The sequence below is a fragment of the Saccoglossus kowalevskii genome, chromosome 13, assembly GCF_978046115.1.
Source record: "Saccoglossus kowalevskii chromosome 13, keSacKowa6.1, whole genome shotgun sequence".
NCBI classification, from domain to species: Eukaryota; Metazoa; Hemichordata; class Enteropneusta; family Harrimaniidae; genus Saccoglossus; species Saccoglossus kowalevskii.
This window is the reverse complement of record NC_140653.1, coordinates 21746236-21771512: the sequence shown is the minus strand read 5'-3', so window position 1 is coordinate 21771512 and position 25277 is coordinate 21746236. Positions and strand designations below refer to the sequence as shown.

The 25277-nt window shown below is 38.4% G+C and overlaps 1 protein-coding gene across 1 annotated transcript; it reads right to left on the bottom strand.

Annotated features, from left to right (window-relative positions):
* Position 1: 1 nt before the first annotated feature.
* LOC100370479 (N-alpha-acetyltransferase 35, NatC auxiliary subunit-like) lies at positions 2–25190 on the bottom strand. The gene is made up of 16 exons (XM_085507066.1): positions 25132–25190; positions 24070–24116; positions 23667–23769; positions 21120–21309; positions 20163–20330; positions 19199–19309; positions 18956–19006; positions 18291–18374; positions 17959–18076; positions 16482–16660; positions 14381–14614; positions 5627–5725; positions 4858–5036; positions 3428–3632; positions 1622–1885; positions 2–842 (listed from the first exon to the last, which is right to left on the bottom strand). The coding sequence occupies exons 1-16, from the start codon at positions 25182–25184 to the stop codon at positions 702–704; spliced, it is 2226 nt and encodes a 741-aa protein (XP_085363192.1). The 5' UTR covers positions 25185–25190; the 3' UTR covers positions 2–701.
* Positions 25191–25277: the final 87 nt, after the last annotated feature.

The window sequence follows — 25277 nt, the reverse complement described above, 5'->3', positions numbered from 1 at the left end:
GTTTCCAATAGTGTTTCTCCAAGTTTTAATAAAATCCATTCAAATGTTCAAGAGTCATAAAATTGTTTTCACAGTTTGTCCAACAATTATACATATGTATCTGTATATATAGTATAAAACGAATTGTGTATTTATTTAGCCACTTTCTTGTTTCTGTATATGCAACCATGCCAACGTAGCAAGCAAACCACCATGTGGATACACACTAAGAATGCACACTACAAAAACATTTTCATATACAAATTCTGCAAAACTATTGTTCATCATCATGACTATTTTAAAATCAGATGAATAAATATTTGGGTTATGATAAGTATAGACTTCCACAGTTCATATATTCAAAATGGCTGCAAAAATCAGACTACATCATTGTCACCATAGAACATTGTGTGTACACAACTGGTGTGCGCATATTGATTTGATAAAAGATAGCATAGACCCTATTAAAACCATAGATGCATACAAGAATGACTCTGTTACAACATGTAAATTGAAATTGTACACTGCACATGTCAAGGGGTATATTATACTCAAAAAAAAAATTATCTTATATAAATATATAAAAAAAAAAAGAATTTGGCAGCGACACCCAGTTTACAACTTTTACACTTGCAGATCAAAGTTTTATGCTATAGTCTGTATGAATTTCCGAACCCACATCAATAATGTTCAGTACTGGCATTGTAGCAACATGACCGAGTTCAGTTAATTTTGATAATAGGAAAGACTTTGTGAATGGTGAAATCAAAACAGGCAGCTTCACTAGAGTCCATCTTGTGTCCACCCACGAGCAACTTCATCACTACAAAGTTAGTCTTGGCTACCTTGATGAGATTCAAAACCTATGTCAGAAAGAAAAAACAAAATCACTCAAGTATACATGTGACTGACCAAAGATTTTGTCATTGAAATCGCTTTGGATGTTGTGACATTAGAACAACTGGTTTCCTACATTCTACCAAAATATTGTCAATTACCAGCAGTCCCAACATATTCACACATGAGATTACATGTACCTGGCAATATTTTGAAACAAAATGAGGAGTAGCCTCAGAATTAGTTTGTTCAACACATCGGCCACTTACACCAATAAGAGATAGAACTTGTCCATAACACACAATAGACCATTTTCCGTTCACTGCGAGAATCATGCGTTATGTGTGAAATCGAATGTAAAAACAGGACAAACAAATTGGGGGATTCGACAAAATATTTTGGGGACATTTCCATGCTTAATAATGTGCTGTCCACATTTGATGATGGTAAATTTCGATTAAGTGAGGCTATTCGAAAGCAATATTCCTCTGTCGAAGATCGGCCGGTCGATGCGAGTTACGAAATAAAGAAATTTGAGTTCAAAATCAAATCGTTTGATTTTTGTGGCAGATGTTTGATGCATGTCTTTCCTGCATCTTGCGAGATCACCTATTTGAGAGGGAGGATGTATTATCTACGGTAGTATAATGCAACTTGAACCAGTTACTGGTCAAAAATAGTGAATATTAACTACTCTGTGTTAGCATGACAGTACGGTAAGTCAAATGTAAATGTATTTCCATCTGATATTCTAGGGGGCACTGTTTTTCAAGACACCCTAGCTGCAAAGCCATTTTATACTTGCCTCTTCACTTGGGTTTGGTATAGATTCAAATATCCCCTTAGCTTGCTGGAAGTATTTACATGAAGATATATAGAAGTCTATGGGTCTCAGTGGCGGATTGTATTTACTGAGGCTAGTCATTTCCATAAACTGTTGATACTGAACCGGGGGTGGCGTCAGTACGTTGCCAAATGGTGCGAATCGATGTTCGTATCGTACTTGCTCATTATCACATTCAGAGTTTGGTTTCCTAATTTTGTCAGCAAGGGAGAGTCCTACCATAGCCTGTGGTATTCAAAAAAAAGGAAAAATACATTTATAGTATTAAATATGAAAGGAATTAGTATTTGGATGGATTAAATTAATCATCTTTCATGTTAAGTGCTGGTTCAAATTGCACTACTTATTCAGCCAATTTTATAATGCCTAAAATTGACCAATGGTTGCTTTGATTTCATTTGACATCAGATCAGTCAAGAAATGTCTACAAACATACAGAATAATTTGTGTTCTGTCTTAGCACCAAATCAGAATAAAACCTCTGAGAACAAGTCAGATAAATGAGGTCTGCTTAAAAGAACAGATGGGTCATGCAGGTACTTGCATTAAAATAAATCAAAAGAAATGAATTCATATGGTACATACAAAATAACAAACAAGTCGCCAAGACTGTTTCTGCTTTTTATAACCCTTATATCAACTTTTACCTTCTTTCACAAAATAGCCCCTTAAATTTATCAGATTTTTTTAAACAATTTGGATCAATAAACAAGATAGCTCCGCTGTTATCAATGCACATTTCAATTAAAGAACTGAAGACATCATTAGAAAATGAACAATATGTATAGTATCAAAGCAATCGAACTTGCAGTTTTTAACAAGAAGTCGAAAATATCACTTTCTATCAAAAATGACAAAAATATTCACCAAAATTAGAGAATTGAAGATATCATAACGAAATGAACAAATCTGAGAAAGGTCTACATGTAGTATCTATATATGTAATATCAAAGCAAATGAACTTGAGGTTTTTAACAAGAAGTCAAAAATATCACTTTTTACCAAAAATGACAAAAATATTCACCAAAATTAGAGAATTAAAGATATCATTACAAAATAAACAAATCTGAGAGAGGTCCACATGTAGTACCGATATATGTAATATCAAAGCAATTGGACTTGCGGTTTTTAACAAGAAGTCGAAAATATCACTTTTACCAAAAATGACAAAAATATTCATCACCAAAATTAGAGAATTGAAGATATCATCATGAAATGAACAAATCTGAGAAAGGTCTACATGTAGTATCTATATATGTGATATCAAAGCAATTGAACTATTGGTTTTTAACAAGAAGTCGAAAATATCACTTTTTACCAAAAATGACAAAAATATTCCCCCAAATTAGAGAATTGAAGATATCAACATGAAATTAACAAACCTATAAGAGGTCTACCCAAGGTACATATACACCAAGTATCAAAGCATTCAGGCTTGTAGTTTTCAAGAAGAAGTCGAAAAAGTAAAACATTGACACGGACGACGACGGACAATCACTCTTATGATAAGCTCCGCTCGACAAAGTCGACAACGGAGCTAAAAATTGTAGAAAAAAAGAAATTATAGAAAAATATACAAAAATGTGAAAATATTTCATCAGAATATTGGCAGGTAATATACAAGTTAAAAATAAGACTCCATCAAATAAAAAGCCTTATATGTTAAACATGCAGACTTGAACAAACTATTCCGAAAATTGATAGAATTACAGTACCCCACATTTCATCAGAACCAGCCAGACTTTCATAGTACAGTATATACATTACCTTATAAAATCCATTGCAGAAATTTTGAAGTGCTTGTGCTGTTGCAATTTCTCTATCATGGGGTCTCTGCTTCTTCTTTTTACTCTTCTTCTTGCTGCTTCTTCCTTTTTGCAGCTGCTCCGATATTGAATCTTGTTCTAGCAAGAATCCTTCGGCTCTGGTCAATGTAGATATCAACCAACCATAGAGAAACTCACACAAATACCTGTAATAAATTATCATACATGGTTGGGTCGAGTTAAGCACCTGCTTTCCAATCATTAACTTTTTGACCACAATCATTTTTCCCACCAAAATTTTGCAAATTTTCTTTGTATTTTTATACAATTTCTTTGATAATTCTGACCGGATGGATGCAACTTCCAATTGCCTTCAAGTCTTGATCAAAAGTTTGGAGAAATTATGAGAGAGAAAAAATGCAGATTTATTTTGTGAAAAATGTGACAAAAGTTGGCTTTGGTGTCAAACATATGAAAGAAGTTTGATCATCAATACATCTATGACTATAGAACTAATAAATACAATGCATATATACTTTCGCCACAACATTCCCCCTCTATAGGTAGGCTCAGAATATGGTGCATCATACCCATCTAATAGGTACACCTAAGTTGACACAACCTTTCTTGCCACTTTATGCAATTGTCTTCTATCCATGTTGCTGTCACCTTTTCAACCCTGTCTATTCACCATTGGTTTAGCTATTTTCAATAATGACTAAGGACAATGATTACCAAATATTATTTATTATATTGATGGTTGTAAGCCTTCACTTTCCCCTTTTTTTCAGATATGGTTACTTCATGATGTAAAGTAAAAACAAACAACAGAAACACAAATAACATTTGCAGATGACAACTTTCACAAAAAAACATGCCAAAATAACATAAATTAAATACTTTAAAATGCTATATTTTTGCTTGGAATTAATTTTCGCTATTTTCGCTGAAGGAATGATTCAGTGAAAATAAAATCCAGTGAATATACCAAAAATCAGTGAAAATAAATTCCATACAGAACGCCCAAAAAATCTTTTCAGCGAAAAAATTATTCCAGCTAAAATAAAGTATTCACAGTACACAAAATACATTAAAATGAGCAACACGTTTTTGTCAAAAAATATTATTTTATAGTACGTAAAGGATTAATTGAAATGAGTGGGGATAAACTTAGACTGTCGACAGTCGGCCGTACCTACATGTAATATTAATCTGTTATTGTTATTAATAAATATTGTGTATAAACGTAATAGGTGTGAATAAATTGCGAACGCCGGGACAGGAAGTATGGAGTGGAAACTCTTTGCATTTACTAACTAGGATGTCTAGGATACACATTTACATTAAGCCCGAGGACTGTCGACAATCAAGGATAAACTCAGAAACCCGATAATGTAGAACTTGCGGTATGGAGATTACTTGGTTACTTACCAAAATACATAGTGGTATTCATGAGGAGCATAAAGTTCAAGTTCAAAGCCAGACAGTGTGTAAAGTATCATCACATGTAATGTGTGGTACAATACAAAACTACCAAAACATGCCAGATGCTGTCGTTGTGGTTCTTGTTTTATCAGTAAAGTATGCAGAGCAGCATCCACTTTATCTGCCTGGTAAGAATAGTCAACAAGGTATACGTTTAGTACCAAGGGTATATACACGTATCAAACTAGGTAGAATATAGTTATTATAAAGCCACAACATATTTACATTATTGAATACAGACTTGAAAACATCAATTTAGTACAGCATATACTGTGTGCCTCCCTTCAAATGCTTGCCCTTGTCAGTTCTCAAACCGTGATTTCTTTCACAAAGTGGTTGAATTGTCACAAACTAGAAAACCTGACACATTTCGTGCACAACCAGTTTGGTAATACACTTCTACATCTGTTGTTGATGAATGGAACACAGAGGGCAATGGTTTATTTTTACTACAAGAAGTACAATGAGGGCTTTGAAAATAAAATGTCAAATATGCTAGGAAATGCATTCATATAACAATGGGTGTGAAACAATCTGCTTCATTATCTTATCTGTTTTGCTAACACACAATTATTGAAGTGTGCAAAGACCAGAATCACCCAGTAAAACGTTTTGTCTTAAGCATTTAGGTTGGCTGAAAAACAACCATATGATGTTATTGTCAGCTTCACAACAATTTCAAAAAGTAAAATATCATAACATAAGCTATTATTACCTCATCCTGAAGGTTTGCCAATTCCTCTAATATATGAGCTAACTTGTCCCTCTGCCTTGCTCGGTTATGGCCATGTATTTGATACAATGCACATATAGGCTAGAAACAGGAGAAGAAAAAAAAAAAAATAATACTTGGATGAATATAGTGAGATGCAGAGATAATTGGAAGGCCAGGGTATACTGAGATATGTAGGAACCTGGATGACCAGGGTTTACTAAAATATGTAGGAACCTGGATGACCAGGGTATAATGAGATAAGAAGGTACCTGGATGACTGGGGAATACTGAGATATCCAGGTACCTGAATGTCCAGGGTATACTAAAAAATGGAGATACCTGGTTCATCAGAATACAGAGAGATGAGGTAGTGCCTGAATGGACAGGGTATACAGTGACTTGAACATACCTGGATGGCTAGGGGAATATGGAGATTACAAAACACCTGGATGGCCAGGATATACTGAGATAAGGAGACATCTGGATGGCCAGGGTATACTGAGGTAAGGAGACACCTGGATGGCCAGGATATACTGAGGTAAGGAAACATCTGGATGGCCATGATATACTTGGATAAGGAGACATCTGGATGGCCAGGGTATACTGAGATAAGGAGACATCTGGATGGCCAGGGTAAATTGAGATAAGGAAACATCTGGATGGCCAGGGTATACTGAGATAAGGAGACATCTGGATAGCCAGGATATACTGAGATAAAGAGACATCTGGATGGCCAGGGTATACTGAGATAAGGAGACATCTGGATGGCCAGGGTATACTGAGGTAAGGAGACACCTGGATGGCCAGGATATACTGAGGTAAGGAAACATCTGGATGGCCATGATATACTTGGATAAGGAGACATCTGGATGGCCAGGGTATACTGAGATAAGGAGACATCTGGATGGCCAGGGTATACTGAGGTAAGGAGACACCTGGATGGCCAGGATATACTGAGGTAAGGAAACATCTGGATGGCCATGATATACTTGGATAAGGAGACATCTGGATGGCCAGGATATACTGAGATAAGGAGACATCTGGATGGCCAGGGTATACTGAGGTAAGGAGACACCTGGATGGCCATGATATACTGAGGTAAGGAAACATCTGGATGGCCACGATATACTTGGATAAGGAGACATCTGGATGGCCAGGGTATACTGAGATAAGGAGACATCTGGATGGCCAGGGTATACTGAGATAAGGAGACATCTGGATGGCCAGGGTATACTGAGATAAGGAGACATCTGGATGGCCAGGGTATACTGAGATAAGGAGACATCTGGATGGCCAGGGTAAACTGAGATAAGGAGACATCTGGATGGCCAGGGTATACTGAGATAAGGAGACATCTGGATGGCCAGGATACACTTGGATAAGGAGACATCTGGATGGCCAGGGTATACTGAGATAAGGAGACATCTGGATGGCCAGGGTATACTGAGATAAGGAGACATCTGGATGGCCAGGGTATACTGAGATAAGGAGACATCTGGATGGCCAGGATATACTGAGATAAGGAGACATCTGGATGGCCAGGGTATACTGAGGTAAGGAGACACCTGGATGGCCACGATATACTTGGATAAGGAGACATCTGGATGGCCACGATATACTTGGATAAGGAGACATCTGGATGGCCAGGGTATACTGAGATAAGGAGACATCTGGATGGCCAGGGTATACTGAGATAAGGAGACATCTGGATGGCCAGGGTATACAGAGATAAGAAGGTACCTGGATGACTGGGGAATACTGAGATAAGGAGACATCTGGATGGCCAGGATACACTTGGATAAGGAGACATCTGGATGGCCAGGATACACTTGGATAAGGAGACATCTGGATGGCCAGGGTATACTGAGATAAGGAGACATCTGGATGGCCAGGGTATACTGAGATAAGGAGACATCTGGATGGCCAGGATACACTTGGATAAGGAGACATCTGGATGGCCAGGGTATACTGAGGTAAGGAGACATCTGGATGGCCAGGGTATACTGAGATAAGGAGACATCTGGATGGCCAGGATATACTGAGATAAGGAGACATCTGGATGGCCAGGGTATACAGAGATAAGGAGGTACCTGGATGACTGGGGAATACTGAGATAAGGAGACATCTGGATGGCCAGGATACACTTGGATAAGGAGACATCTGGATGGCCAGGGTATACTGAGATAAGGAGACATCTGGATGGCCAGGGTATACTGAGATAAGGAGACATCTGGATGGCCAGGGTATACTGAGATAAGGAGACATCTGGATGGCCAGGGTAAACTGAGATAAGGAGACATCTGGATGGCCAGGGTATACTGAGATAAGGAGACATCTGGATGGCCAGGATACACTTGGATAAGGAGACATCTGGATGGCCAGGGTATACTGAGATAAGGAGACATCTGGATGGCCAGAGTATACTGAGATAAGGAGACATCTGGATGGCCAGGGTATACTGAGATAAGGAGACATCTGGATGGCCAGGATATACTGAGATAAGGAGACATCTGGATGGCCAGGGTATACTGAGGTAAGGAGACACCTGGATGGCCACGATATACTTGGATAAGGAGACATCTGGATGGCCACGATATACTTGGATAAGGAGACATCTGGATGGCCAGGGTATACTGAGATAAGGAGACATCTGGATGGCCAGGGTATACTGAGATAAGGAGACATCTGGATGGCCAGGGTATACAGAGATAAGAAGGTACCTGGATGACTGGGGAATACTGAGATAAGGAGACATCTGGATGGCCAGGATACACTTGGATAAGGAGACATCTGGATGGCCAGGGTATACTGAGATAAGGAGACATCTGGATGGCCAGGGTATACTGAGATAAGGAGACATCTGGATGGCCAGGGTATACTGAGATAAGGAGACATCTGGATGGCCAGGATACACTTGGATAAGGAGACATCTGGATGGCCAGGGTATACTGAGGTAAGGAGACACCTGGATGGTCAGGATATACTGAGGTAAGGAAACATCTGCATGGCCACGATATACTTGGATAAGGAGACATCTGGATGGCCAGGGTATACTGAGATAAGGAGACATCTGGATGGCCAGGGTATACTGAGATAAGGAGACATCTGGATGGCCAGGATATACTGAGATAAGGAGACATCTGGATGGCCAGGGTATACAGAGATAAGGAGGTACCTGGATGACTGGGGAATACTGAGATAAGGAGACATCTGGATGGCCAGGATACACTTGGATAAGGAGACATCTGGATGGCCAGGGTATACTTGGATAAGGAGACATCTGGATGGCCAGGGTATACTGAGGTAAGGAGACACCTGGATGGTCAGGATATACTGAGGTAAGGAAACATCTGCATGGCCACGATATACTTGGATAAGGAGACATCTGGATGGCCAGGGTATACTGAGATAAGGAGACATCTGGATGGCCAGGGTATACTGAGATAAGGAGACATCTGGATGGCCAGGATATACTGAGATAAGGAGACATCTGGATGGCCAGGGTATACAGAGATAAGGAGGTACCTGGATGACTGGGGAATACTGAGATAAGGAGACATCTGGATGGCCAGGATACACTTGGATAAGGAGACATCTGGATGGCCAGGGTATACTGAGATAAGGAGACATCTGGATGGCCAGGGTATACTGAGATAAGGAGACATCTGGATGGCCAGAGTATACTGAGATAAGGAGACATCTGGATGGCCAGGATACACTTGGATAAGGAGACATCTGGATGACCAGGGTATACTGAGGTAAGGAGACACCTGGATGGCCAGGATATACTGAGGTAAGGAAACATCTGGATGGCCACGATATACTTGGATAAGGAGACATCTGGATGGCCAGGGTATACTGAGATAAGGAGACATCTGGATGGCCAGGGTATACTGAGATAAGGAGACATCTGGATGGCCAGGATATACTGAGATAAGGAGACATCTGGATGGCCAGGGTATACTGAGGTAAGGAGACACCTGGATGGCCAGGATATACTGAGGTAAGGAAACATCTGGATGGCCACGATATACTTGGATAAGGAGACATCTGGATGGCCAGGGTATACTGAGATAAGGAGACATCTGGATGGCCAGGGTATACTGAGATAAGGAGACATCTGGATGGCCAGGGTATACTGAGATAAGGAGACATCTGGATGGCCAGGGTATACTGAGATAAGGAGACATCTGGATGGCCAGGGTATACTGAGATAAGGAGACATCTGGATGGCCAGGGTATACTGAGATAAGGAGACATCTGGATGGCCAGGATACACTTGGATAAGGAGACATCTGGATGGCCAGGGTATACTGAGATAAGGAGACATCTGGATGGCCAGGGTATACTGAGATAAGGAGACATCTGGATGACCAGGATATACTGAGATAAGGAGACATCTGGATGGCCAGGGTATACTGAGGTAAGGAGACACCTGGATGGCCACGATATACTTGGATAAGGAGACATCTGGATGGCCACGATATACTTGGATAAGAAGACATCTGGATGGCCAGGGTATACTGAGATAAGGAGACATCTGGATGGCCAAGGTATACTGAGATAAGGAGACATCTGGATGGCCAGGGTATACTGAGATAAGGAGACACCTGGATGGCCAGGATATACTGAGATAAGGAGACATCTGGATGGCCAGGATACACTTGGATAAGGAGACATCTGGATGGCCAGGGTATACTGAGATAAGGAGACATCTGGATGGCCAGGGTATACTGAGATAAGGAGACATCTGGATGGCCAGGGTATACTGAGATAAGGAGACATCTGGATGGCCAGGATACACTTGGATAAGGAGACATCTGGATGGCCAGGGTATACTGAGATAAGGAGACATCTGGATGGCCAGGGTATACTGAGATAAGGAGACATCTGGATGGCCAGGGTATACTGAGATAAGGAGACATCTGGATGGCCAGGGTATACTGAGATAAGGAGACATCTGGATGGCCAGGGTATACTGAGATAAGGAGACATCTGGATGGCCAGGGTATACTGAGATAAGGAGACATCTGGATGGCCAGGATACACTTGGATAAGGAGACATCTGGATGGCCAGGGTATACTGAGGTAAGGACACACCTGGATGGCCAGGATATACTGAGGTAAGGAAACATCTGGATGGCCATGATATACTTGGATAAGGAGACATCTGGATGGCCAGGGTATACTGAGATAAGGAGACATCTGGATGGCCAGGGTATACTGAGATAAGGAGACATCTGGATGGCCAGGGTATACTGAGATAAGGAGACATCTGGATGGCCAGGGTATACTGAGATAAGGAGACATCTGGATGGCCAGGGTATACTGAGATAAGGAGACATCTGGATGGCCAGGGTATACTGAGATAAGGAGACATCTGGATGGCCAGGGTATACTGAGATAAGGAGACATCTGGATGGCCAGGATACACTTGGATAAGGAGACATCTGGGTGGCCAGGGTATACTGAGATAAGGAGACATCTGGATGGCCAGGGTATACTGAGATAAGGAGACATCTGGATGCCAGAATATACTGAGATAAGGAGACATCTGGATGGCCAGGGTATACTGAGGTAAGGAGACACCTGGATGGCCACGATATACTTGGATAAGGAGACATCTGGATGGCCACGATATACTTGGATAAGAAGACATCTGGATGGCCAGGGTATACTGAGATAAGGAGACATCTGGATGGCCAAGGTATACTGAGATAAGGAGACATCTGGATGGCCAAGGTATACTGAGATAAGGAGACATCTGGATGGCCAGGGTATACTGAGATAAGGAGACACCTGGATGGCCAGGGTATACTGAGATAAGGAGACATCTGGATGGCCAGGATACACTTGGATAAGGAGACATCTGGATGGCCAGGGTATACTGAGATAAGGAGACATCTGGATGGCCAGGGTATACTGAGATAAGGAGACATCTGGATGGCCAGGATACACTTGGATAAGGAGACATCTGGATGGCCAGGATATACTGAGATAAGGAGACATCTGGATGACCAGGGTATACTGAGATAAGGAGACATCTGGATGGCCAGGGTATACTGAGATAAGGAGACATCTGGATGGCCAGGGTATACTGAGATAAGGAGACACCTGGATGGCCAGGGTAAACTGAGATAAGGAGACATCTGGATGGCCAAGTTACACTTGGATAAGGAGACATCTGGATGGCCTGGGTATACTGAGATAAGGAGACATCTGGATGGCCACGATATACTGAGATAAGGAGACATCTGGATGACCTGGGTATACTGAGATAAGGAGACATATGGATGGCCACGATATACTGAGATAAGGAGACATCTGGATGGCCAGGGTAAACTGAGATAAGGAGACATCTGGATGGCCAGGGTAAACTGAGATAAGGAGACATCTGGATGGCCAGGGTATACTGAGATAAGGAGACATCTGGATGGCCAGGGTAAACTGAGATAAGGAGACATCTGGATGGCCAGGGTATACTGAGATAAGGAGACATCTGGATGGCCAGGGTATACTGAGATAAGGAGACATCTGGATGGCCAGGGTATACTGAGATAAGGAGACATCTGGATGGCCAGGGTATACTGAGATAAGGAGACATCTGGATGGCCAGGGTAAATTGAGATAAGGAAACATCTGGATGGCCAGGGTATACTGAGATAAGGAGACATCTGGATAGCCAGGATATACTGAGATAAGGAGACATCTGGATGGCCTGGGTATACTGAGATAAGGAGACACCTGGATGGCCTGGGTATACTGAGATAAGGAGACACCTGGATGGCCAGGATACACTTGGATAAGGAGACATCTGGATGGCCAGGGTATACTGAGATAAGGAGACACCTGGATGGCCAGGATACACTTGAATAAGGAGACATCTGGATGGCCTGGGTATACTGAGATAAGGAGACATCTGGATGGCCAGGGTATACTGAGATAAGGAGACATCTGGATGGCCACGATATACTGAGATAAGGAGACATCTGGATGGCCACGATATACTGAGATAAGGAGACATCTGGATGGCCAGGGTAAACTGAGATAAGGAGACATCTGGATGGCCAGGGTAAACTGAGATAAGGAGACATCTGGATGGCTAGGGTATACTGAGATAAGGAGACATCTGGATGGCCAGGGTAAACTGAGATAAGGAGACATCTGGATGGCCAGGGTAAACTGAGATAAGGAGACATCTGGATGGCCAGGGTATACTGAGATAAGGAGACATCTGGATGGCCAGGGTATACTGAGATAAGGAGACATCTGGATGGCCAGGGTATACTGAGATAAGGAGACATCTGGATGGCCAGGGTAAACTGAGATAAGGAGACATCTGGATGACCAGGATATACTGAGATAAGGAGACATCTGGATGGCCTGGGTATACTGAGATAAGGAGACACCTGGATGGCCAGGATACACTTGGATAAGGAGACATCTGGATGGCCAGGGTAAACTGAGATAAGGAGACACCTGGATGGCCAGGATACACTTGGATAAGGAGACATCTGGATGGCCTGGGTATACTGAGATAAGGAGACATCTGGATGGCCATGATATACTGAGATAAGGAGACATCTGGATGGCCAGGGTATACTGAGATAAGGAGACATCTGGATGGCCAGGGTATACTGAGATAAGGAGACACCTGGATGGCCAGGATATACTGAGGTAAAGAAACATCTGGATGGCCAGGATATACTGAGATAAGGAGACATCTGGATGGCCAGGGTATACTGAGATAAGGAGACATCGGGATGGCCAGGGTATACTGAGATAAGGAGACATCAGGATGGCCAAGGTAAACTGAGATAAGGAGACATCAGGATGGCCATGGTATACTGAGATAAGGAGACATCTGGATGGCCAAGGTATACTGAGATAAGGAGACATCTGGATGGCCAGGGTATACTGAGATAAGGAGACATCTGGATGGCCAGGGTATACTGAGATAAGGAGACATCTGGATGGCCAGGGTAAACTGAGATAAGGAGACATCTGGATGGCCAGGATATACTGAGATAAGGAGACATCTGGATGGCCTGGGTATACTGAGATAAGGAGACACCTGGATGGCCAGGGTAAATTGAGATAAGGAGACATCTGGATGGCCAGGGTAAACTGAGATAAGGAGACATCTGGATGGCCAGGATATACTGAGATAAGGAGACATCTGGATGGCCAGGGTATACTGAGATAAGGAGACACCTGGATGGCCAGGATACACTTGGATAAGGAGACATCTGGATGGCCAGGGTATACTGAGATAAGGAGACACCTGGATGGCCAGGATACACTTGGATAAGGAGACATCTGGATGGCCTGGGTATACTGAGATAAGGAGACATCTGGATGGCCAGGGTATACTGAGATAAGGGGACATCTGGATGGCCAGGGTATACTGAGATAAGGAGACATCTGGATGGCCAGGGTATACTGAGATAAGGAGACATCTGGATGGCCAGGGTATACTGAGATAAGGAGACATCTGGATGGCCAGGGTATACTGAGATAAGGAGACATCTGGATGGCCAGGGTATACTGAGATAAGGAGACATCTGGATGGCCAGGGTATACTGAAATAAGGAGACATCTGGATGGCCAGGGTATACTGAGATAAGGAGACATCTGGATGGCCAGGGTATACTGAGATAAGGAGACATCTGGATGGCCAGGGTATACTGAGATAAGGAGACATCTGGATGGTCAAAATACCAATTCAAAATTTCAGTTGATGAAAAAACTTACTCTAATCATGTGTGTAAGCAGAGCATCCACATACTCCTTGGCCTGGGCGTTGTTCATCAACCAAGACTTTGGTGCCAAGACTGGGGGACATAAAAACATTCTAATTCCTTCTCGGATGAAATCTTGAATCAATTCTGAACCAAATATTTTCTTATTCTGTGGCAGGAATATCATTTGTAGTAATGATCTGGATAAAACACATGGACTTTGTTTACTAAACTCTATGAAGAAATCCTGCCAACAAAAATAAAAAATAAATCACACAATAATGCAAGACATTTACTCGCATTCTATCATTTTACTTTTTAAGGCACATATTTACATTTACAATGTCTGATTTGTCTAGTTTTCAAATCCCAAAACTAGTTTCGTTTTTATACTGTAAAGCATACAATACATGACTAATCTTTGTGAATCAGTGAAAATTCTCATATGTGCATATTAATTAGGTAATTTGCATACCATTAACCATTTGAGCACCAAAGTCAACTTTTGTCACCATTCACAAAATAGTTCTATATATCGTATGTGCATATTAATTAGGTAATTTGCATATCATTAACCCTTTGAGCACCAAAGTCAACTTTTGTCACTATTCACAAAATAGTTCTATATATCGTATGTGCATATTAATTAGGTAATTTGCATATCATTAACCCTTTGAGCACCAAAGTCAACTTTTGTGACCATTCACAAAATAGTTCTATATACCATATGTGCATATTAATTAGGTAATTTGCATACCATTAACGATTTGAGCACCAAAGTCAACTTTTGTCACCATTCACAAAAAAGTTCTATATACGGTATGTGCATATTAATTAGGTAATTTGCATATCATTAACCCTTTGAGCACCAAAGTCAACTTTTGTCACCATTCACAAAATAGTTCTATATATCGTATGTGCATATTAATTAGGTAATTTGCATACCATTAACCATTTGAGCACCCCAGTCAACTTTGTCACCATTCACAAAATAGTTCTATATACCGTATGTGCATATTAATTAGGTAATTTGCATACCATTAACCATTTGAGCACCAAAGTCAACTTTTGTCACCATTCACAAAATAGTTCTATATATCGTATGTGCATACTAATTAGGTAATTTGCATATCATTAACCCTTTGAGCACCAAAGTCAACTTTGTCACCATTCACAAAATAGTTCTATATACCGTATGTGCATATTAATTAGGTAATTTGCATACCATTAACCATTTGAGCACCAAAGTCAACTTTTGTCACCATTCACAAAATAGTTCTATATATCGTATGTGCATATTAATTAGGTAATTTGCATACCATTAACCATTTGAGCACCCCAGTCAACTTTGTCACCATTCACAAAACAGCTCTATATACCGTATGTGCATATTAATTAGGTAATTTGCATACCATTAACCATTTGAGCACCAAAGTCAACTTTTGTCACCATTCACAAAATAGTTCTATATATCGTATGTACATACTAATTAGGTAATTTGCATATCATTAACCCTTTGAGCACCAAAGTCAACTTTGTTACCATTCACAAAATAGTTCTATATGCCGTATGTGCATATTAATTAGGTAATTTGCATACCATTAACCATTTGAGCACCAAAGTCAACTTTTGTCACCATTCACAAAATAGTTCTATATATCGTATGTGCATACTAATTAGGTAATTTGCATATCATTAACCCTTTGAGCACCCCAGCCAACTTTGTCACCATTCACAAAATAGTTCTATATACCGTATGTGCATATTAATTAGGTAATTTGCATACCATTAACCATTTGAGCACCAAAGTCAACTTTTGTCACCATTCACAAAATAGTTCTATATATCGTATGTGCATACTAATTAGGTAATTTGCATATCATTAACCCTTTGAGCACCAAAGTCAACTTCAGACACGATTCACAAATAGATCCATTTATAGCTCTCTGCTCCACATAAAATGTTGATGAAAATTTACAATTTTACAATTTTTTTTATCGAAGCAATGTCAGATTTTGTGTGTTCAGTTCAAAATCAAGATTAAAATTAAAGAATTTGCAGCTCTAAAGGTTAAAATCTCATGTCTTTGAACACCACATGCAATAAATACTTACAAAGGCAACATGTAAATTTGTACACTCCACTATATCAAAGATCCGATTTAGTCGGGACATCAGTTTTGATAAATACTGGACAGCCTCTTCTCGACTCACTATTTTACAGTACCTGGGGAACGTCGGTGGCAGTAGACGTTGGTTTACAAGTGGTTCAAATCCCATAATCACTGAATGATCTGATAAAGAAAAAGGGGTTTGATAGCATTCTAAATATTGTGTGTTATGAATGCATCATAATTTGTAGAGCAGAAAAGGTTATTGCATCCAATTTAGAAGTGTACCAAGCTATAAAAGTGGAAGCATCGTCACCTGCACATGCGTCAGATGGCCATAGCTTGTCATTGTTTACAAACAAACATCTGCCCATGAGACTTGGAGTTTTCAGCATGTATTGTTATCGTCACTTTGGGCTCAATTCCCACACGTACGCAAGTGACAACCCTCCCACTTCAAGTATGTCACGTTTCGAGGATATCTGTAAGCATATGTCATTTTACTAGTCTGGTAATTTTGTTCAGACATCATGCTACAAGAATTGGGACCAAAATTTGTCTAATTACCTATGTTTACTCAAAAATGATCTCATTCATGTTCACACATATCGATACAACTTTCAGAATCACATACAATGATGTGTGATGAAGATTTCATGAAAAGCAAACACTCACGATTTGCGAATGTTTCAACGTTACACATTTTACACTGTATTTACAGTGGTGTCAGAATAGCACACATTATCGTTTCACATGTACTGTCTGTGGTTCAAGGTTAAAATCATAGTGTTTGCTAGAAGTCAATTTGACAGATATACTACCGGTATAAAAGAAACACATTTAAATAAATTCTTGATATGCTCAAACTTACAGACACATTGGACATTCTTTATTCCAATACTGTTCGTACTTAATATTTCAAGTATGTGAATGACAAGTCAAAACTGTGAATTTTTGTTTCAGTTGATACATTTGTAGTACAGTTAAATAAATTAGGGTCGTTGCTGGGATAATAACACAGGGGTGTAGAAATACCAAGAAAATTGATACACACATTTGACTTGGTTATTCCCGCCATGTACAAAGAAGTGAAACATTTAAGCAATAAAAACCTAAACATCACATGATCGCAATATGACACACATTCTGCTATTTTAAATTCCCAAATTTATCAAAATGCATCAATGAATCTGGCAAAAAATCTGACGCAAAAATACAAAATTGTTGGCATTCTAGAGACATGAAAAGAACAAGTGCCACATGGTAGTGCAACAGCTGGAGTGAACAGTCAGATGATTACCGATAGTGTCAATACAACAAGGGTCTCTTTGTGTACTACGTGACCCCCAGTACTGAACATTTCAAAAGAGGGGATTTCAAACATAAATCTAGCGCACTGTGCACAGATCAAAACAATGAATTTTGAAATAGCAAATGTGTAAAAGTGACAATACATATCATACATAGATACAGGTACCAACCATTAACACTGGCATCTGTGGGAGACTGTATACCGTACTTGATACTACTCTGTATGCCCGCGAGTAGATGGTCCCCTTGTTGTACACACCTCCTGGCTTCTACTGAGCCTTGTCTCACCTGTAAGAAACAAGTTTTATCAGATATCCAATGTGAAAAAATCCCACACCCACAAAAGCTAATTTGAGAAATACACTTTAAGGACAATTTGCGATTTAATCATCTGAAGTCTTTACCATTTTTTCTTGACTCCTCTAAACTCATTTCACACAAAGTTGTAGCAGGTTACAGTGAATTACATTCATGCAATCTGCTGGAAATACATTAGTATTACCTCTTTTTTGTTGAAAGCCATCAAGGCTCCATAAAACATCCTACAAAATTTAATTCTGGATTGCACTGCTATAAACTGTTGATGCTGTGAATGAAAAAATAAACATGTATGCAGGGATTATATTACTGAAAATCATTTCTAGTGAGAATCACAATTACCTGAAATGAGAAACAAAATCATCTTTATGATAGATATGTTTTTTTTCATTGCATAATTCTAATAATTGGACATTGTTGGCATGAATTCTGCACTCTTGTTGGCAGACTCTGAGGTGAATTATGTTTGAGTCAATCTACAAGAACACAGTATTACCATACTTTGACTGTACTAGACGACATGTACATAGCTAATGAATCTGTGAAAAGTTAGGAACATGTCACTAAACCAAATATATGACCAATAATTTCAAGATGGATGGATTTTTTTCAAAACAAATAAAAATTGGTATGATCTCGGCCAGTTCTGAGGCTTATGTACATAGCAGTTAAACTTAGAAAAATGCTGAACAAAACTTTTTTATGAGGATAAATATGAAATACCAAGGGTATAAACATTTGTGACTTTTTGAACATACAGATATCGTGAGTATTTCTGTAACACCAGATCACTTTGTGGCATAATGTACAATTAGAGCATGCATGACTACCTGTGTGATGTATTCTTACTTGTAACTCTGTACTTTCATCCCTGTCTTCACCTTGTCTGAGCCGAGTACTCTGAAAAACAGGAACAGATGAACTCACTCATATGTTCAAAGAAGTGTACATTATGTAAAATTAAAACAAAATTCAAACTTGTTGAAGTACAAAGGCAAGAAAATAGAAATAATCCAAAAGTTAAACAAAAATAGAGCATGCATGCATTCATCATTTTGATGTTACAGTATTTATCATATTTAACAGACTTACTTTTATTTTTTTCAAATATTCCTCCTCTACTTCTCTGAGCATTCCACCAACTCTCATATCAGACAGGTGATTGGCTAGCTTAAAACCATATGTCATTGGCTGGAAATCCTCCTGTATATGCAATGACGTTAAATTACTACAACGACAACAGAATAGCGGAACTATTTCCTGTACATGCTTACTGTGGGATGTTCTCATGCATATGCGCATTGTTATTTTGAGTCAGTATCAATCTGTGGTGGAAGGAAGCCTTTAATGCTGCCTATGTACAGTGTGCATGCAATGCATACACTTTTCAATCGCCCATTGTATATTATTCTTGCATGTTCACAAATTGACAGGAAATCAATGTGTTCACAAGCACTGCAAAATACTACAAACTCTAATTTTAACCAATTTATATAAACTTCAGACTCTCTAAAATTCCACAAAGGTCAAAGTGACTCCCTAAAATTCCATAAAGACAATGTGATTCCCTAAAATTCCATAAAGACAATGTGACTCCCTAAAATTTGCTACAAGACAATGTGAATCCCTAAAATTCGGTAAAAGACAATGTGACTCTCTAAAATTCGGTAAAAGACAATGCGGCTTCCTAAAATTTGGTAAAAGACAATGTGACTCCCTAAAATTCGGTAAAAGACAATGTGACTCCCTAAAATTCGGTAAAAGACAATGCGGCTTCCTAAAATTTGGTAAAAGACAATGTGATTCCCTAAAATTCGGTAAAAGACAATGTGACTCCCTAAAATTCGGTAAAAGACAATGTGACTTTCTAAAATTTGGTAAATAAAACTGGTAAAAGACAATGGGACTCCCTAAAATTCGATAAATACAATGTGACTCCCTAAAATTCGGTAAAAGACAATGTGACCTTCAAAAATTTGGTAAAAAGACAATGTACCCTGATATACAAAAATACGTCTCGTGCAAAGAGCACAGCATGCATGGTAACTGCACTTACCTCTTCAAACACGGATGCTCTATTGACCTTCTCACGTACCATGTCGACTACTTTCAAAATAAATAATGAGAACGACTTGATGCATCGGTCTTCTATTATATCGGGATTATGTAGATATAAATTAGTAAATATAGTCTGAGCCAATGAGTGACCTTCCAACCACGTTACCTGTAAAGAAATCAAATATTTCAATTATATTGGCACATGGAAAGCCTGTTTTGTGTATTGATGCTAGAAGCATAATCTGTAACAGAATATAAACATGTTGCGTCATAAAGGATATTCAGTGAATCCAGATTGTGCACAATAAAGACCCAGATGTCTGGGAATGTCATGATGTCTGGGAATGCTAAGCAAAAGACAGATTTAAAAGCATGTTATAAACTGAAGGCAATCAAATGAACAGAGACTAAGTTTGTTGTCATGTAACAACCAATATACAGCAGTTGAAATGCACATGTGATGCACTCATAGATCCCATAGTAACACATTTAAACCACTGTGACAGTAACAATTTAATACTAATTTGCATAACATTTGCATGTAATTCTATAATCATTTAAAGCAGAAATGGTGATGAAAAACATTAAATCATTAAAACACTCAATGACACAATGCACACATCTATTTATTTTATATAAAACTCTTATACACAAGTTTTTAATTTTCAGCTATTTATTAATTTGATTTGTCAGCAAAGTCACAGTGTCACTCAGGATAATGACTGTGGCGATATCGCACACCGTTTGGATCCTGGGGACAACACTAGACCTTTTATTGGAGGTATCAAATTGGACACAGGTGGCCACATTACAATCTGCTGGTAGATTTCTTATCATATAAGATATGAGTCGCATATTTTATTGCCATGCATTCAACCAATAGAACAGATGACAAGTGTTGCAATCAGTAACAACTATTCCCTCCTACCCGCTATATAACTACCGTAGCACTTACCAAACATGCTAATGTTGCGTCTATGATACCAATAATCTGTGGTGGGGTTAAGTCTTTGATTTTCACAGTTCCTGCTTTGATAGACTGTTCAAAATTCAATACTTTTCTGTTAGCTTGATTGCACACCATACCTGCATCCATCTTAGGATCCATCATTTCAATAGCAGACATGGCTTCAAATAAACCAAAACTGAAAAACAAACAAAATAGCGACATCATAGCTTTAGTGTTAGTATTTCTACCCGTTTAAATTTCGCAGGAGATTTTCTGAAGACAGTAGTGAAAGTTATGGTGACAATCATGAAAATTTAATCATTATAAAAGCCTTCGATTTATTAAATCTTAAACATTGCTAGATGCGGAAGTTGAAGTTTTACAGCTTTACGTTTTACGTTTAAAGATTTTTACTAAATTTCCTTGATATTTGAGTAAACATCATATTTGAGTTAAACTTTTGTTATGTTTGCAAACTTTGTGAAATCCATGAGTACCAATAAACATAGTTGAACTCTGGTGACCTTGCCCTTTGTTATATACTGTGGAATACTTTATTTTCGCCGGAATTAATTTTCGCTGAAAAGGCTTTTTGGGCGTTTTGTATGGAATTTATTTTCACTGATTTCTGATGAGTATAATGTGAAATATAGGGAAAAAAGTATATTCGCTGGATTTTATTTTCACGGAATCATCCCTTCAACGAAAATAGCGAAAATAAATTCCAAGCGAAAATAAAGTATTCTACAGTAATATAATTCCTTTATCATAGTTTGTTTCAATATAAATATGCATTGTCATAATTAATTTTGAATACAAACAAGTTTTGGGGTTGAACCAACAGTGGGGAATCAGTCTACCGAATGTCCTTAAAAGATGTAAATATCTTACAAAAACATTGGTGCCTTATTTGTTTAATTATTTTAAGGAACATAATTTCCAGCTTTATTCAAAGTAATTCAGATATTTTAGTATAAAAACAAATGTCTCATTGAAAAAAAAAAGTGCTGCATTTAGATGTGAGTAGATTCATAAAACATGCAAGATAACAGAAAATTTTAGCTGGCTTTTGTCCAAGTATTTTGTACAGGTGTCTGACAAAAATTAATGATTCACTGAGACAAATATGAACTGCCTCATTGTGTGACTACTGTATTATATGAAAAGTAAAAAAAAAACACCCTTTATGAATAGCTATCATGTTGCAAGCTCTGCTTTGTATGCAAATCAACTTAAATAGTTAGTTGGTGTCCAGTGGAAGGAGTCAACAGTACTGTTGCCTCCTGAAAATCTACATCTTCAAACACTGCAATCTTTGAAGTGCGTTTTTAAACTAGTATTATAAAAACTATCATTCTGTTCTAATAGCTGAAACATATTCCTGTGAGTTTTCATTTGTCGAATGAACTGTTTGTCAAATACAGAATACATATATTTTAGAATAATTTTCTTTTTAAAATGTGGATGAAATGTTTTGCTTTTAATGTATTTTTTATGTATTGTTTTTGATTTGATAACTTTTGACTAAACAGATTTTCTATTAGCTTCAGATCTTGATCAAAGTTTGGCACCCAGTTCATAGCAGTGCTTATATTGATTTTCTGACATCTTGTTTTCTGTAAAGATTTTATTGGTAGGTTTGCAAATGTGTATCAGACTGTGCAATCTCTCCAGGAGTTGGTTTTGAAACCCAGTATGGGATTCTGGTATACATTACCAAGGATATTATTACAAGATAAATCATTTGCTTCATTGAACACATACAACAATGCATATTTCCACTGAGATCAGTGACCTTTGATGTGTATCACCAGTGATCAGTCAAGTAGAAACAGTCAAAATATTTTATCAGATTTTCTCAATTTTTGCATGATATTTTCATACAGGACATCTGTTGTTCAAACTCAGGGAAGACTTTATACTGATGAATAAGGTGACAGAGTTTGATAAAGTTTGGAATAGAATTAGTAAAGTTATTATGCACACAATAACAATTATTAACGACGACGACAACAACAACAACGACGACAACGCCGGACAAATTTTTTTCCCTTAATATACCTTTCCCTTCCATCTTTGATGGTACGGGCAAGGTAAAAAGTACAAGCTACACTTTTAAGAAACACTAGAGCAAATAACAGAAGTAAAATAGTACAATATATCAATGAGTTTGTCGTCTTCAAAGTCTTAGCTCCAAGCAAAACACAATTTATTGGTTCATGTGCATCTCTAGTAGACTGAGATATGCTTTTAAAAAACAAATTATGGTACATGGAAGAACGCAAGAAGATTCAATAGTATGCAATGTCCACCATCAATAGGAGAAACTCTCACTAAGCCTGGCAATGCAGATTAGTATCTTATTTATTAATCCATGGTCTTGTACACAATTATTTTTACTACCCCATTAGTTTTTTTTATTATTTATTTGTTTTTGATGCAGCAGAATATCACCCAGGTGGTGTAACATAATAGATAAATACGATGCATGTGTTAATTTGAAGTTAAGGTACTTTTCATGGTTCATGCAGAATCAAAACCCAATTGACTTACTCAGAATCATGTAAGAGTTCACCCAGCTTAAGTTCCTCGGTAGATTTGATAAAGTCCTCTGTAATATCTTGCCAATCATACTGGATGGTGTCGGGTGATGAGCCTGGAAAACGTGACACAGGAGAAAAACAAAAAGTAACAAAAGTGTAAATGTCACAGGTATCATCCATGCACCTGTTTATAAATGTAAACACTACTGTCTGTCATTCTAGTCATATATTTATCAAGGTAGTTCCTTATCTCTTGTTTGAATTATAAAGGAAATTGCTAAGTTGAATCAAATCAAATTTCTTGTATACATTTTTGATTATTTTATTTCCTGCAAAACATCGACTACTAAAACCAAGTCCAAGAACTCATTATAACTTTACAACAAATTGTTGAAAAACTGAATCTTACTTACCAGGGTTGCTGAATTCGCCCTGTCCCCAGCCAAGATCGTCTTCACTTCTGAAAGTAAAAATTAATTTAATAACAACTGAATTAATTAATTAATTCAAAATAAGTTACATTAAGGTAATTCCTATTGACAGACTAGAAACAGACATTACATAAGGTAATTAAAAGGGAGTTAAATATCAGTCACCTGTTGCAACAGTAAGCAATGGAACCACAGCGAGAGGGCGCTAAATACTGGAAAGGCGTATTTTTTTTAACCCGCAACAGTGTTCACTCTGATCGCTAACATATACATCCATGCATAGTTCCAATTTGTGATCTTTTTTTATAAATAATTTAATTTGTTATGTACCTTGTCTTGTTGAAAAAAAAAATAAAAGAAAAAAAAATAGTTCCAATTTACCAAGAACACAAAACAAACAACTGACAACAATCAACAAAACAATTGCTAAATTATTCAGTTGCGAACTATAAACTTTATTTATTAGGATTTCTGCATGAAGTTGCATAGGAAAAATGCATAATTATGGCAAGGAAAAACAATGTTTTTTTCTGCCCAGGTTATGTAATAAATTCTCAGAAAGACTTTCTAATGTACCCCAACCTCTAATCCTAACTAAAACCTGCCCCACACCCTCTCGTACCCCCTCAAATTACCTATAGTTATCTTGAGAGGGATATATATATACAACCATGGACCTCTAATGACCATTCATGGACGTACATCATGATACAACTAAATTGAGAGATTGGGAGGTGAGAATTAGGGTATGGTGTGGGGTACATTGGAATGTCTTTCCCAAATAAATTGTATTTTATGTACACTAAATCACTAAACAGACACAGTTGTAACATTGTTCAGTATAGTTGTGATCGTAAATAAACAATCGAACTGTCCCGGCGTCAGTGCTGGAAATGGAATGACCCACGCGTCAGTGTTCATAGTTATTTCTCAAATTCAAGTCTATATTAATTAAGTAGGGCATATATATGTTATTCGATGAACTTATCGGAACAAACACTCAGTAAATTACGAACAAGGCGAACAGGAATAAGACACACTTACAAATCCATGTTTTTTCTGGGCTGTTTCGGTTTCTCCAATTGTGGGTCGGCCATCTTGGAAATTTTGATTTGACTACCTAAGTGAGACAAAATTATAATCTAGGTCAATATTGTAAATAAAGTTGGTATTCAGATCGGAGATCGTCA

Coding starts and splice junctions, on each gene's coding strand:
- LOC100370479 (XM_085507066.1), bottom strand. CDS start 25,184: ATGGCCGACCCACAATTGGAGAAACCGAAACAGCCCAGAAAAAACATG. Junction 14,615..16,481: donor CAAATTTACATGTTGCCTTT/GTAAGTATTTAT, acceptor TTTTGTTGGCAG/GATTTCTTCATAGAGTTTAG. Junction 3,633..4,857: donor GAATACCACTATGTATTTTG/GTAAGTAACCAA, acceptor AATTTATTACAG/GTATTTGTGTGAGTTTCTCT.